Genomic DNA, 16422 nt, shown 5'->3' on the forward strand with positions numbered 1-16422 from the left:
GGCCTATATTTCAAGCACACTCCTATAAAATCATGCAGGGGGGCTTATTTTCGGGAAAACACTGTGGGACATAGGTTATGACCAAGGAATTGGATGGACCAAAACGTCGCTCGTTCTATCTATCCATATGCGAATGCAAAAATTAGACTGTACAGTTGTATTGCATGTGTTGGTGAGCTGCGGTTTTCTGACTAATCTAACTGTAGAAGACTGGAAATAGCCTTTTAGAGCCAGATATGAGGGAAGGGGGGGGGGGGGGGTAAGCTTTACATAATCATCTACATAATTCCTGATCCATCACTTTAGAAATATTTTACTCTGAAAACTTCTAGTTTGTTTTGCCAAAACCCTCATAGTGTAAAACGTGTCTGATTGCGGCACAATGTGGGGGCTTAGCGGTGAGTCACATAAGCCGGTGGAGGGCTGACGGATGATTGATGCGTCCTCCCACATCACTCCACTGTAATTTGCACTTCAATAAGAACAGCCATGAAAAATTCTACTTTTTCATGGTCTTCAAATCTCTTACATAACCAGGTTATTATTGCTCAGAGCCGGAGCGAGGTGAGCTCAGTACAGGCTTTGGGTGGAGAGGCGCTGATCGTGCACGCGCCCCTGTCGGTCTTCTAAATACATTGCATAGCGGGTTCTCTATAATAGCATGGACGCTCCGCTCTCTGTTCTGTCTTCTAGGCTCCTGTACACACCGGAGAGCCAGGACTGTAATATGATCCTGCAGCACCGACGGATACAGAGGGTCGGGACGACTGTGTTCCAGCTACATAGATAAAAGCCATAGGGACTTGAGCTGGGGCGGACCCACAGAAAACCGGAACCGGCGGGTCCCAGCTAATTTTTTTTTTTAAAGACTCTGGGTCCGGTCTGGAATCCGGTCCCATATAAGTCTACAGGAACCAGAATCCGGCAACTAAAATGTTGGTGGCAGGGATACGGGGATAGGAGCTTGCGCGGTGTACTCACTGAAGCTCCGTGTCATGGCGGCAAGCTGCTTCCAGGTAACGCATTCACTTCTGGAGCTGCGTGCGTCTAGATTGTGCACTAAAAATAAGGGTAGATGCTAGAATGTAGGGGCTCCTTCCAGGTATGACGTAATTCTTTTTCAAAGTCCACGTGGGCATACAGCTGTTTATAATAGAAGCGGGGGTCTGGGGGTAAGAGCTTCAAATGGGGGTGGGGAGACGGATGAGCAGATCTCTGCACCCGCAATGTGTCCTTCATGCAGCAGGAGGCTCAGGATGAGCTGCGCCCATGATGATGTGTCCTCCTCTGGTCATCCTGAGCCTCCTGCTTTATGTTGCATGCAGCAGGAGTCTCAGGATGAGCTGCGCCCATGATGATGTGTCCTCCTCTGGTCATCCTGAGCCTCCTGCTTTATGCTGCATGCAGTAGGAGGCTCTGGATGAGCTGTGCCCATGATGAGATGTTCTTCTCTGCTCATCCTGAGCCTCCTGCTTTATGCTGCATGCAGCAGGAGGCTCAGGATGAGCTGCGCCCATGATGATGTGTCCTCCTCTGGTCATCCTGAGCCTCCTGCTTTATGCTGCATGCAGCAGGAATCTCAGGATGAGCTGCGCCCATGATGATGTGTCCTCCTCTGCTCATCCTGAAGTCCTCCTGCTTCATGCAGCAGGAGGCTCAGGATGATTCTGAGCCGCAGATAGCGCCTGTCATTGGCTGCAGGCAGATGCTGTCATACAGGCTGGGAGCACGTCAGACTGCAACCAATCACAGAGGCCCGGATAGTGGGCGGGGAAAGTAGTGCATATGTATGAGCAATGATGAGCGGGATCAGATACAGCCGTGCGGGAGTAGTGTACAGCTGCGCCGGAGCCTCGGTAAGTATGAAGCGCTCGCTTTTTTTTTTTTAATTTCTCGAGTGCTGGATCCGGATCAAACACCCGGAATCCCGCGACAGGGTCCAGCACCCAGGCACCTTTGAAACCGCGCGGATCCAGACTTTTACAGTCCGGGTCTGCCCATCACATAGACCACACTGTCAGGCTTCTTAGATTTTTTTTCTTCTCTCTATCCATTGCCGTCGCTCCTTTTTTTCCGGGAATGCGGCTTAGAAATATTGCCGTGCAATATCAGATAATGACATTAAACAAGACAGAATAGTTTATAGGATCTGAAGACAGACTCAACATCCTCTCACCACCCTCATCCGCTTACTCTGAGCTGACTCATCTGTCCCGAGCAGCGGATAGCTCAGGATTAGCTGGAGTCGACGGAAAGTAAGGAGATACAAAAAACGATAAAAAAGTAAAAAGAAAATCGGGGAAAAAAAAAAAGTTTTAGTAAACTTTATATAGGGCTTTTCCAGTATTAAATGTTAGATTTGGCGGTGGTGGAGGGGAAACATTACGACCCCCCATTTAGGAATGAAGGTGAGCATCCCGAAGATCTCAAAGTGGGGGGGGGGTTTGACGTCCAACCTGTCACGCTAGGTATGGGGAAGGGGGGTGGGGAGTGGGAGATGGTGACCCCTGACCAAAACTACCGTCCCTGGGGTCCCTCACCATCCTAGATAGGTGCGGAACCTATGTGCTGAGCCGGAAACCTGACCCTAGTTATCCCTAGTGCTGGATCCTAAATAGGGAACGAGTGGGATGAGCTCTTCATCAACCCGACTAAACACTATAGAAGACACAAGGGGCAAAAGCATAAACTATTTATCCACAGATAACTCAGATAGAAGTACAGCAATGATATCACAGATGAGAGCAAGCCACCTGCTTGCAACCTCAGCTTGAAGGAACTGAAAATATCACCAGCACCAGTCCAAAACGAAGAAAGGGGTATTTAAGCACCAAGAGAATATTGATAATCAACAGCTGGGTGGAAGGCGAGCTCCGCTGGATCCAAAAGGGAGGGAAACAATGGAAAGGCAGGGAGCATTCGGTGTAGCCAAACACTGTGACCTTCTATTGCCAGAAACCACATGACTGTCTGTCACTCATGACACCTCCTGGTGATTGACAGAAAGTAAAGCTGAAAAGCAACTAATCGCAAAAACATCGGGGAAGTTTTGTGATTACGACTGCAGGAACTGACTACAACACTTGTTTGTAGTCTGTTACCATGGAGACAGATAGGTATGTATAGGAAATGTAGATAACAGAAATCCCTAATTTGGCCCATAAGATGGTTTCTTTTATATTGTAGATGCGCTGTAAATATCAGATATTATATACACGGGGTGGTGAACAGATGTTAAAGGCTGGCTGACAATAGGAGAAATACAAGAAGGATTTGAAGGAAAAATACAAGAAATCGCTAAATTGGCACTTTAGGCTGTAATTATTTCCTACAATGATTATGAGCAATTTAGTGGAAGATGCTAATTGTGTATTGTCCTCAGCTCTCTCTGCCGACATCTCAACCACAAAATGCTCTCTGGCGAGAACAGGCTGGATTCTACCCTATAACGCACCACATCCATCCTGGATTAGGATCTTTAAAGGGAATCTGTCACCAGGTTTTTGCTCCCCATCTAAGAGCAGCATAATGTAGAGGCAGAGACCCCGATTCCAGCGATGTGTCACTTACTGAGCTGTTTGCTGTCATTTTGATAAAATCACAGTTTTCTCTGCTGCAGATCTACCAGTTCTTTTAATAGTGAGTTCTAACCCCGCCCACAGCACTGATTGGCTGCCGCTTTCTGTGTACACGCTGCATAAATGGAAAGTGTCCAATCAGTGGTGGGGGCGGGGTTAGACTACCTAGCAGCAAGTTTACTACTAGTCCTCTAATGATAATCTCATGCTGATAAAACAGTGAATTTTTTCTCCATAAGACCATAGCCAGGAGGACATTAATGTAGCAGCAAGTCATACATGTGCTCTTCTGCCGATTGCACGTGGCCGGGAGCCGCCTGACAGGGCAACAAGGCTCATTCCTTAATTAAACGCTCATTAACTTGGCATCCTCCAAGGTGTTTCTTAAAAGCTTTCTGTTATCTGCAGTTTCTTAGACTAATGAAGACGCCAGAAACCAAAGGAAAGCAAATGATTAGATAGAAATATTCTTCCGGTGTGGATCCAACAGATGCCCCATATGTCAGACGTGTGCAGTACGGAAACCGAAAGCAAAAATGTTTTTTTGCCGCCTTCTGTCAGGATTATCCACAACCTTCACAAATCACAGTGTAAGAGTCTGTGCACACTCCGGTTTCCGCTCCTTACACTCCACTGAAACTGCTCTTACTAAAGTCTCTAATCATCTACTAAAGGCTAAATCTAATGGTCACTACTCTGCTGATCCTCCTCGATCTCTCTGCTGCATTTGATACTGTGGATCATCAGCTCCTCCTCACCGTGCGCAGCTCACCAGCGCCTCCTCACCGTGCGCAGCTCACCAGCTCCTCCTCACCGCGCGCCGCTCACCAGCTCCTCCTCACCGCGCTCCGCTCACCAGCTCCTCCTCACCGCGCTCCGCTCACCAGCTCCTCCTCACCGCGCTCCGCTCACCAGCTCCTCCTCACCGAGCGCCGCTCACCAGCTCCACCTCACCCTGCTCCGCTCACCAGCTCCTCCTCACCGAGCGCCGCTCACCAGCTACTCCTCACCGCGCGCAGCTCACCAGCTCCTCCTCACCGCGCGCAGCTCACCAGCTCCTCCTCACCGCGCACAGCTCACCAGCTCCTCCTCACCGCGCACAGCTCACCAGCTCCTCCTCACCGCGCACAGCTCACCAGCTCCTCCTCACCGCGCACAGCTCACCAGCTCCTCCTCACCGCGCGCAGCTCACCAGCTCCTCCTCACCAGCTCCTCCTCACCGAGCGCCGCTCACCAGCTCCTCCTCACCGAGCGCTGCTCACCAGCTCCTCCTCACCGCGCACAGCTCACCAGCTACTCCTCACCGCGCGCAGCTCACCAGCTCCTCCTCACCAGCTCCTCCTCACCGAGCGCCGCTCACCAGCTCCTCCTCACAGAGCGCCGCTCACCAGCTCCTCCTCACCGAGCGCCACTCACCAGCTCCTCCTCACCGAGCGCCGCTCACCAGCTCCTCCTCACCGAGCGCCGCTCACCAGCATCTCCTCACCGAGCACCGCTCACCAGCTCCTCCTCACCGAGCGCCGCTCACCAGCATCTCCTCACCGAGCGCCGCTCACCAGCTCCTCCTCACCGAGCGCCGCTCACCAGCATCTCCTCACCGAGCACCGCTCACCAGCTCCTCCTCACCGAGCACCGCTCACCAGCTCCTCCTCACCGCGCGCAGCTCACCAGCTCCTCCTCACCAGCTCCTCCTCACCGAGCGCCGCTCACCAGCTCCTCCTCACCGAGCGCTGCTCACCAGCTCCTCCTCACCGAGCACAGCTCACCAGCTCCTCCTCACCGCGCGCAGTTCACCAGCTCCTCCTCACCAGCTCCTCCTCACCGAGCGCTGCTCACCAGCTCCTCCTCACAGAGCGCCACTCACCAGCTCCTCCTCACCGAGCGCCGCTCACCAGCTCCTCCTCACCGAGCGCCGCTCACCAGCTCCTCCTCACCGAGCACCGCTCACCAGCTCCTCCTCACCGAGCGCCGCTCACCAGCATCTCCTCACCGAGCACCGCTCACCAGCTCCTCCTCACCGAGTGCCGCTCACCAGCTCCTCCTCACCGAGCGCCGCTCACCAGCTCCTCCTCACCGAGCGCCGCTCACCAGCTCCTCCTCACCGAGCGCCGCTCACCAGCTCCTCCTCACCGAGCGCCGCTCACCAGCTCCTCCTCACCCTCCTCCGCTCTATCGGCCTTAAGGACACCGTTCTCTCTTGGCTATCCTATTTCTCTGACCGCTCCTTCACTGTGTCTTTTGCCGCCTCCTCTTCCCCTTGTGGTCAAGGCTCCTCAGGGTTCAGTCCTAGGCCCCCTTCTTTTCGCTCTATACACAACCCCTAATGGACAAACCATCAGCAGATTTGGTTTCCAGTACCATCTCTATGCTGATGACACCCAACTGTACACATCGTCCCCTGACATCACCCCGGCACTATTACAAAACACCATATCACAAAACACCAAAATACCGATTGTCTGTCCGCTGTCTCCAACATCATTCCTCCCTCTATCTAAAACTGAACCGGTCAACAACTGAACTCATGTTTCCTCCCTCTCCTAACCTTCCCAAACCCACTATTACCAGGTCTGTGTGTGGTTCTGCCATTACGCCCCAGCAGCACGCCCGCTGTCTTGGGGTTATATAACTCCGATCTCTCCTTCACTCCCCACATTCGTTCACTCGCTCGTTCATGTCAATTCCACTTCAAAAAACGCTCTAGAATTAGACGTTTTCTTACCGTCATTCTTTCTCGCCTGGATTATTGTAATTCTTTATTAATTGGTCTCCCTGTTACTAAACTCTCCCCTCTCCAATACATCCTGAATGCAGCAGCCTGGGTCGTATTCCTGTCCAACCGCTTCTCTGATGCCTCCACCTTGTTCCAGTCATTGCACTGGTTGCCTATCCGCTACAGAGTTCAATATAAACTTATCACTCTCACTCACAAAGCTCTCCACGGTTCCGCACCACCCTACATCTCCTCACTCATCTCTGCACCACCCTCCATCTCCTCCCTCATCTCGGTCTATCACCTCCTGTTCTCTTCACAGTTCTGCACCACCCTACATCTCCTCACTCATCTCGGTCTATCACCTCCTGTCCTCTCCACAGTTCTGCACCACCCTACATCTCCTCACTCATCTCGGTCTATCACCTCCTGTCCTCTCCACAGTTCTGCACTGCCCTACATCCCCTCCCTCATCTCGGTCTATCACCTTCCTATTCCCTCCACAGTTCCACACTGCCCTACATCCCCTCCCTCATCTCGGTCTATCACCTCCTGTCCTCTCCACAGTTCTGCACTGCCCTACATCCCCTCCCTCATCTCGGTCTATCACCTTCCTATTCCCTCCACAGTTCCACACTGCCCTACATCTCCTCCCTCATCTCTGTCTATCACCTTCTGTCCTCTCCACAGTTCTGCACTGCCCTACATCTCCTCCCTCATCTCTGTCTATCACCTTCTGTCCTCTCCACAGTTCCACACCGACCTACACAGGGCTGTATTTTGCCTTCGTGCTGCCCTAGGCACTTTAAGTGGTCGCGACCCTTAGTGACAACGTAACACTATGAGTTTTCGCACACGACATCTGTTTAAGGCAGATCTACTCTGTAAAACACTTAAAAAACTATAAATGAGAAACGAAGAGCACTAACCCCCCCCCCAATGGGGATCACCACAGGCACATCAAAACATAGCATGAGTATAAAATATTCCCACCACACCATCCCCACTTATATACTGTGACTGTCACACTGCCCCTAACAAACTACACACTGCCCTCCCTTATAAATTATACCCACCACACCTACCTCAATTATGAAATATGATCTGCACATTGTCCTCACATCATGTTGCCCCCTCCTCACAATGAGCCATGCATGCTGCCCCCTCCTCACAATGTCCCATGCATGCTGCCCCCTCCTCACAATGTCCCATGCGTGCTGCCCCCTCCTCACAGTGTCCCATGCATGCTGCCCCCTCCTCACAGTGTCCCATGCATGCTGCCCCCTCCTCACAGTGTCCCATGCATGCTGCCCCCTCCTCACAGTGTCCCATGCATGCTTCCCCCTCCTCACAATGTCCCATGCATGCTGCCCTCCCCTCACAATGTCCCATGCATGCTGCCCTCCCCTCACAATGTCCCATGCATGCTGCCCCCTCCTCACAGTGTCCCATGCATGCTGCCCCCTCCTCACAATGTCCCATGCATGCTGCCCTCCCCTCACAATGTCCCATGCATGCTGCCCCCTCCTCACAGTGTCCCATGCATGCTGCCCCCTCCTCACAGTGTCCCATGCATACTGCCCCCTCCTCACACTGTCCCATGCATGCTGCCCCCTCCTCACAGTGTCCCATGCATACTGCCCCCTCCTCACAGTGTCCCATGCATGCTGCCCCCTCCTCACAATGTCCCATGCATGCTGCCCTCCCCTCACAATGTCCCATGCATGCTGCCCTCTCCTCACAGTGTCCCATGCATGCTGCCCCCTCCTCACAGTGTCCCATGCATGCTGCCCCCTCCTCACAATGTCCCATGCATGCTGCCCCCTCCTCATAATGTCCCATGCATGCTGCCCCCTCCTCACAATGTCCCATGCATGCTGCCCCCTCCTCACAATGTCCCATGCATGCTGCCCCCTCCTCAGTGTCCCATGCATGCTGCCCTCCCCTCACAATGTCCCATGCATGCTGCCCCCTCCTCACAGTGTCCCATGCATGCTGCCCCCTCCTCACAATGTCCCATGCATGCTGCCCCCTCCTCACAGTGTCCCATGCATGCTGCCCTCCCCTCACAATGTCCCATGCATGCTGCCTCCTCCTCACAGTGTCCCATGCATACTGCCCCTCCTCACAATGTCCCATGCATGCTGCCCCCTCCTCACAATGTCCCATGCGTGCTGCCTCCTCCTCACAGTGTCCCATGCATGCTGCCCCCTCCTCACAATGTCCCATGCATGCTGCCCCCCCTCACAATGTCCCATGCATGCCGCCCCCTCCTCACAATGTCCCATGCATGCCGCCCCCTCCTCACAATGTCCCATGCATGCCGCCCCCTCCTCACAATGTCCCATGCATGCCGCCCCCTCCTCACAATGTCCCATGCATGCCGCCCCCTCCTCACAATGTCCCATGCATGCTGCCCCCTCCTCACAATGTCCCATGCATGCTGCCCCCTCCTCATAATGTCCCATGCATGCTGCCCCCTCCTCACAATGTCCCATGCATGTTGCCCCCTCCTCACAATGTCCCATGCATGCTGCCCCCTCCTCACAATGTCCCATGCATGCTGCCCCCTCCTCACAATGTCCCATGCATGCTGCCCCTCTCCATGAGCTCCTAATGCTGCCTTCCTCTTTTCCATAATGACACCTCCATGCTGCCCCATTCATCATACTAAGACCACCACACTAACGCTTATGCTGAGACACCCCCCCACACACACACACACTACCCAACTCTTGATATTGACTCCCCTACATTGCTCCACTCCATACTGAGCCCACACATGCTGCCCCTTCTCCATAATGAGCTCCCAATGCTGCCCCCCTCTCATTCTGAGTCCTTACACTCCCCCCCATCGATTTTGTCATTGCACTATCCCTCAACCCTTGTCCTCTGTCTCTAGCATTGGCCCCTCTCTCCCATTCCCCCAGCATCAGCCTCTCTTCCCCAGCCCCCCCCCAGCATCAACCTCTCTCCCCCCAGCGTCCCCCAGCATCAGCCTCTCTCCCCCCAGCCTCCCCCAGTTTCAGCCTCTCTCCCCCAGCTTTCCCCAGCATCAGCCTCTCTCCCCCAGCATCAGCCTCTCTCCCCCAGCTTCCCCCAGCATCAGCCTCTCTGTCCCCAGCATCAGCCTCTCTTCTCCCAGCCTCCCCCAGCATCAGCCTCTCTCCTCCCAGCCTCCCCCCTCCCAGTCTCCCCCAGCATCAGCCTCCCCCCTCCCAGCCTCTCCCAGCATCAGCCTCCGTCCTACCAGCCTCCCCCAGCATCAGCCTCCCCCAGCATCAGCCTCTCTTCTCCCAGCCTCCCCCAGCATCAGCCTCTCTCCTCCCAGCCTCCCCCAGCATCAGCCTCCCCCAGCATCAGCCTCTCTCCTCCCAGCCTCCCCCAGCATCAGCCTCCCCCAGCATCAGCCTCCCCCAGCATCAGCCTCCTCCAGCATCAGCCTCCTCCAGCATCAGCCTCCTCCAGCATCAGCCTCCCCCAGCATCAGCCTCCCCCAGCATCAGCCTCTCTTCTCCCAGCCTCCCCCAGCATCAGCCTCTCTCCTCCCAGCCTCCCTCAGCATCAGCTTCCCCCTCCCAGCCTCCCCCAGCATCAGCCTCCCCCGGCATCAGCCTCTCTCCTCCCAGCCTCCCCCAGCATCAGCCTCCCCCAGCATCAGCCTCTCTCCTCCCAGCCTCCCCCAGCATCAGCCTCCCGCCTCCTCCAGCATCAGCCTCTCTCCTCCCAGCCTCCCTCAGTCTCTCTTCTCCCAGCCTCCCTCAGCAACAGCCTCGCTCAGCATCAGCCTCTCTCCTCCGAGCCTCCCGCAGCATCAGCCTCTCCCAGCATCAGCCTCCCTCAGCATCAGCCTCTCTCCTCCCAGCCTCTCCCAGCATCAGCCTCTCTCCTCCCAGCCTCCCCCAGCATCAGCCTCTCTCCTCCCAGCATCAGCCTCCCTCAGCATCAGCCTCCCTCAGCATCAGCCTCCCCCAGCATCAGCCTCTCTCCTCCTAGCCTCCCCCAGCATCAGCCTCTTTCCTCCCAGCCTCCCCCAGCATCAGCCTCCCTCCTCCCAGCCTCCCCCAGCATCAGCCTCTCTCCTCCCAGCCTCCCCCAGCATCAGCCTCTTTCCTCCAAGCCTCCCCCAGCATCAGCCTCTCTCCTCCCAGCCTCTCTCCTCCCAGCCTCCCCCAGCATCAGCCTCTCTCCTCCCAGCCTCCCCCAGCATCAGCCTCTCTCAGCATCAGCCTCCCTCCTCCCAGCATCAGCCTCCCTCCTCCCAGCCTCCCCCAGCATCAGCCTTCCTCCTCCCAGCCTCCCCCAGCATCAGCCTCCCCCAGCATCAGTCTCCCTCCTCCCAGCCTCCCCCAGCATCAGCCTCCCTCCTCCCAGCCTCCCCCAGCATCAGCCTCCCTCCTCCCAGCCTCCCCCAGCATCAGCCTCCCCCAGCATCAGCCTCAGCCTCCCTCCTCTCAGCCTCCCTCCTCCCAGCCTCCCCTAGCATCACCCTCCCCCCTCCTATTCTCCCCCAGCATCCGCCTCCCCCTCCCAGCCTCCCCCCTCCTAGCCTCCCCCAGCATCAGCCTCCCCCCTCCTAGCCTCCCCCAGCATCAGCCTCCCCCAGCATCAGACTCTCTCCTCCCAGCCTCCCCCCAGTATCAGCTTCTCTTCCCCCAAGTCTCCCCCAATATCAGCCTCTCTCCCCCCACCACATGCGCAGATCTCCAGTCTGCATTAGATACACCCCCACGCTCCTTATGAATCTTCAGCTCTGCGAGCACTTACCTGCTCCAGTGCCCGCTGTCATCTTCCTGGCTCACGTGAGTATCCTCTTCTGACACCGGCTTCCATCGCGGCGTCCTCTGCGGCGTCCTGCTGTGAGCTCTGCATGTGAAATCCACACAGCATTGGACGCAGCACAGAGGAAGGAGCTGATTGGCGCGCCTGTGACCCCGAAAGTGCAGGCGCCGGCAGTTCCGGGGTCAATCAGCTCTCTGTGCCCGGCCGCCGCAGTTTGTCTGCATTCGCGTGTTAATTGATGCGGATACAAATAAATGGAGGTGCGCCTCTCCCCCCTCCCCCCTCCGAAAATACAGCGGATGTAATGGATATGTAAAAAAAAATAAATTTTTTTTTACTGCTAGAAGGTGCCGTCCCCCCCGCATCCTGCCGCCCCAGGCACGGGACCACGGGTGCCTAATGGTAAATACGGCCCTGGCCCTACATCTCCTCCCTCATCTCTATCACCCCACCTATGCCCTCCGTTCTTCTAATGACCTAAGACTGCCATCCTCAATAATTCGAACCTCCCACTCCTGTCTTCAAGACTTCCCCCACGCTGCTCCAATTCTCTGGAATGAACTACCAAGAACAGTTTGATTAATTCCCAACATCCACACCTTTAGGCTATGTGTCCACGTTGCTTTTTACGTGCTTTTTACCTGCTTTTTTGCTGCTTTTTCAACTGCAGCGTTTAATACCAAAATGGATGTGTTCTGCTTTTCAAGCAAAGTCTATGGGAATTTGGGTTTCTTGTCCGTACTATGCTGTTCAAAATGCTGCCTTTTTGTGGCAGAAATTTGGGCAAAAACTGCTTTTCAAAGAAGCAACATGTCAATTGTTTTTGCCATTTGTGTTTAGAACTGCAAAGTTGAGTTTTTGCCTAAATTTCTGCCACAAAAAGGCTGCAGTTTGAACTGCATAGTGCGGACAAGAAACCCAAATTCCCATAGACTATGCTTGAAAAGCAGAACACATCAATTTTGGCATTAAACGCTGCAGTTGAAAAAGCAGCAAAAAAGCAGGTAAAAAGCAACGTGGACACATAGCCTTAAGCTGGCCCTAAAAACGCATTTCTTTAGACTGACCCATCACCTCACCTCCCTCATCTAATCTAGTCCCATTCTGCCTTTCATAAACTTTAGTTCCAATTCTTGTCCCCTGTATCTTCAGATTCCATTACTCTCCATGTAGTTTTTACACTCTGCACCTGTAAAATTCTGGCTGGAGACTGGTCCACGCAGCTGGTTTTAAAATCCCCTATTATTTGAATGGCTGGATCATATTTGACAAGTTTGTTTTTTGGAAGGGGGGGTTTCCCCCCAATTTACCTTTTGTGCCTCCCCTATTTTCTCATAGGCTAAGCTTACAAGCAGGGCCCTCGCTCCTCTTCGTATCTGTTGAATTTTGTTATTCTTTATTGTCTCATATTGTCTGTACATGTCCCCTCTGAATTGTACAGCGCTGCGGAATATGTTGGTGCTATAGAAATAAAAAATTATTATTATGTTGCGGTTTTGTCATTTTTTACGCCGCAGATTTGTCTCAAAACCCTGAAGGATTTCCTAGCTGCAACCAAGTGAATGAGATCCCTGAAGTCTCCTGCACATGTTTAGTTTTTACTTGCAGAATTACATCTGCAGAGCATCAATCCTTTCAGCAGATTTCCCTTATTCTAATGAGTGGTGAAAAATCTGCAACAAAGACACATTGAAAAAAATAAATAAAAAAAAATGCAGTAAAAATGCACTTAATTTACGGCCTGTGCGTTTTTTGGGGTTTTTTTTTTTTTTTTTTAGAAATCTGCACCAAAACTGCATGTCTATCCTGAAACCAGCAAAGTCTATAAGATTTCTGAATTTTTGCACACTTTCTTTTTCTTTGCAGAAAAAAAAAAAAAAAAATCTGCAGCGTGTGAATTCTTAGGCAATGTGCCCACGGGAGCTCGTACTTGCGGATGTATCCGCAGGTACGGCCGCAGGTTTACTGCAGCTGCCCGCCGGCATCCACAGATATTTTTAGCTGCGGTAGTACAGCGGAATAGCTGCGGTAAACCTGCGGATATTCATGTGATTTACCTGCGGACGTCCCGGCCTCTATCTCCATATTGGAGGGCTGGGATTTCCGCAGGTAATTCCGCAGAAATAATTGACATGCAGTTACATGCGGCTACCTACATATTCCGCAGCCGCACATTCCGCAGCCGCACATTCCGCAGCCGCACATTCCGCAGCCGCACATTCCGCAGCCGCACATTCCGCAGCCGCACATTCCGCAGCCGCACATTCCGCAGCCGCACATTCCGCAGCCACACATTCCGCAGCCACACATTCCGCAGCACTGACACACACTCCCCATGTCCCATAGGATAACATGGGGAGTGTCTGTACATGCTGAAACCTGCAGATTTATCTAGAAAATCCAGATAAATCCGCAGGTTTTCAGTGGCAAAATCCGCGGGTACAGAGTCCCGTGGGCACATAGCCCACGTGCATTTTTCAGCCCTTCCATCCATTGACTTCATAAAAAAAAGCCATCAAAACCGCATGGTGTTTTTTGGTGCATTTTTTATGTCAGAAGGTGCAGATTTGATGCAAAAAAAAATTAAAAAAATTTCTGCACCGAATCGGCAGCGTGTGCACAATGCCTTATGGAGCGTTTTTTTCTGCAAAGAGATGCAGAAATGTTTGCTGCAAATATGTAAGGAGTGCACATATCTTACGGGGTCACACAAGGCTTTGGGGGTCATCAGGACCACTGACGTCCCATTCTGTAGCACTGGGGGCTTCCCACCCAGAAGATGCCAGGCATCAGCCTCAGTCACTTTATTCTTATGGGTCGAAGTAAATCAGCAGCTACCCATGGGGGGGGGGTCCTCAGTAAATAACGGAGGTGTTACACATTCATGTTATCCTTCCATTCTGCAGTAAAGTCAGTAATCAGGACACATACATCCTAGGTTAAAAAAATAACCAAGAATCTTCCATTACTCACCTCCAAATAATTCTCCACTCCTAAAACTGCTTGAGTTTCTGGCGCTTTGACGACTCCGCTGAAAACAGAAGAAAAAGGAAAAGATACAGAAAAATGGAAAGAAAGAAAAAATAATAATTTTGTTTTTTTTCCCAAAAAACAGCGCCACTTTTATCCACAGGCTGTGCCCGGTACTGCAGCTCAGCACTAAACTCTAAAAATTATATTTCCATCTACAGAAATTACCTAACATTAACAAAAAAAAAAAGTTCTGCAAACACAACTTTGTCCTTTTAGAAAAAGAAATTGATTTTAGCAGGTTTTTGTTTTTTTTTTTAACATGGAAGGCTTTTAGTAAGGCTCATGCAATCGTCTGTGCGGATCGGTCCGAGGATGGAGCGCTAACTGCACGCACAGTCCCGAAGCGTGAGTGCGCAGCGATAGAAGCCGCTCCGGACGTTGCCTCCATGACTGAAGGAGGAAGAAAGTTCCTTTACTCCCAAGTGCCCAGACATTCATGGCAGCCGGGCAGCTCTGTAACACTATTTACCTGCAAATTAACCCTATATCTGAAAGAAAGTAGCTATACCCAAAGAATCAGGTTCCCTTTAAGTTTTGTGACCCCCATATTAAAAAAAAAAAAAAGTGAGTACATCCCTCACATTTTTGTAGGGCCGGCGCTTTGTAACTTACATTGGCTTGTATAACTGGGGACCAGTACATTTGATGTTAGGATCATGTTGGACTCACTGGATAGTTGATCTGCACTTACAGTAGATCACAAAAGTGAGTACACCCCCTCACATTTTTGTAAATATTTTATTCTATCTTTTCATGGGACAGCACTGCAGATCTGACCCTGTGATACAATGTGCAGTGTCAGTGCGCAGCTTGTATAACAGGGGGAACTTGGTGTCCGCTAAATAACTCAACACACAGCCATTAATATCTAAACCACTGGCAACTAAAGTAAGTACACCCCTAAGTGATAATGACCAAATTGTGTCCTTGGTGTGAATATCTTGTGTGGCCACCATTATTTTCCAGCACAGCCTTAGCTCACTCAGGCATGGAGGTCACTAGAGCTTCACAGGAGCCGCTGGATCCTCCTCCATCCTCCATGACGACATCACGGACCCGGTGGATGTCAGAGACCTTGTGCTTCTCCACCTTCTGTATGAGGAGGTTGCACAGATGCTCCATGGGGTTTGGGTCTGGAGATTCTTGGCCAGTGCAGCACCTTTACCCTCAGTTTCTTTAGCAAGGCAGTGGTGGTCTTGGAGGTCGTTATGTTGGAATATGAAGAAAGGGGATAATGCTTTGCTTCAGTATGTCACAGGACATGTTGCATTCATGGTTCCCTAAATACTCTGTAGCTCCCCACAGCCGGCATCTCTCATCCAGCCTCAAACCATGACCCTGCCGCCACTGTGTGCCCTCAGCTTATTTGGTCAACCATGCGAGGCCTGTCCTGAGTGGATCCTGTCTGGTTATACCGCTGTATGGTCTTGGCCACCGTGCTGCAGCTCAGTGTCAGGGTGGTGGCAATCTTCTTATAGCCTCGGCCATCTTTACGTAGAGCAACAATTCTTTTTTTCAGCTCCTCAGAGACTTCTTTGCTATGAGGAGCCATACTGAACTTCCAGTGACCAGTATGAGAGTGTGTGAGGGATAACACCAAATGTAACACTCCTACCCCGCCCCCCCCTTCACACCTGACACCTGGTAACACTAATGAGTCACATGACACCAGGGAGGGAAAATGGCTAATTGGGCACAATTTATCCATTTTCACTTAGGGGTGTACTCACTTTTGTTGACAGTAGTTTTGACATTAAAGGGACGCCATCAGCACAGAATGACTGTACACACCAAGTACTGGCGCACGCGTGGATAATCATTTAAATTCACTTTCCCATCTATCTCCTCCCTTCTCTGGCTCTATGAAGCCACAGCTGTCAATCACAGAAGAGCAATGGGTGGAGATTAAGGAAAACCATTAGGAGGGAAGGTGAATTTAAATCATTAACCCCGCCATGATGCCTGAGCACCTGTACTTGGTGTGATCAGTCATCCTGTGCTGATAGAGTCCCTTTACTGGCTGTGTGCTGAGTTAGAGGACACCAAATTCCCCGTTACACAAGCTGCGCACTGACACTGCACATTGTATCACAAAGTCAGATCTGCAGTGCTGTCCCAGGAAGAGATATAATGAAATATTTACAAAAATATGAGGGGTGTGCTGACTTTTGTGATATACTGCATTTTTCAGTCCAGGTAATTTTTTGGGCTTCCACTGCAATGTGGGCATGGCCTTGATTATCCAGATGTTTGGGGGGATAATCATCATATAAGACTTTATGAAATGTTACAAATTTTCTTTCCTCACAACTGTAC

General features: G+C 52.1%; 1 protein-coding gene across 1 annotated transcript in view; it reads right to left on the minus strand.

Annotated features, from left to right (window-relative positions):
* PUSL1 (pseudouridine synthase like 1) overlaps positions 1–16422 on the minus strand; it is a 61853-nt gene that overhangs the window by 38953 nt on the left and 6478 nt on the right. Inside the window, exon 2 of the mRNA XM_075327335.1 lies at positions 14047–14104. Coding sequence (XP_075183450.1) covers positions 14047–14104 — 58 coding nt within the window. The remainder of the gene's footprint in view (positions 1–14046; positions 14105–16422) is intronic.

This window comes from Anomaloglossus baeobatrachus, chromosome 11 (genome assembly GCF_048569485.1).
Source record: "Anomaloglossus baeobatrachus isolate aAnoBae1 chromosome 11, aAnoBae1.hap1, whole genome shotgun sequence".
Classification (NCBI taxonomy): domain Eukaryota; kingdom Metazoa; phylum Chordata; class Amphibia; order Anura; family Aromobatidae; genus Anomaloglossus; species Anomaloglossus baeobatrachus.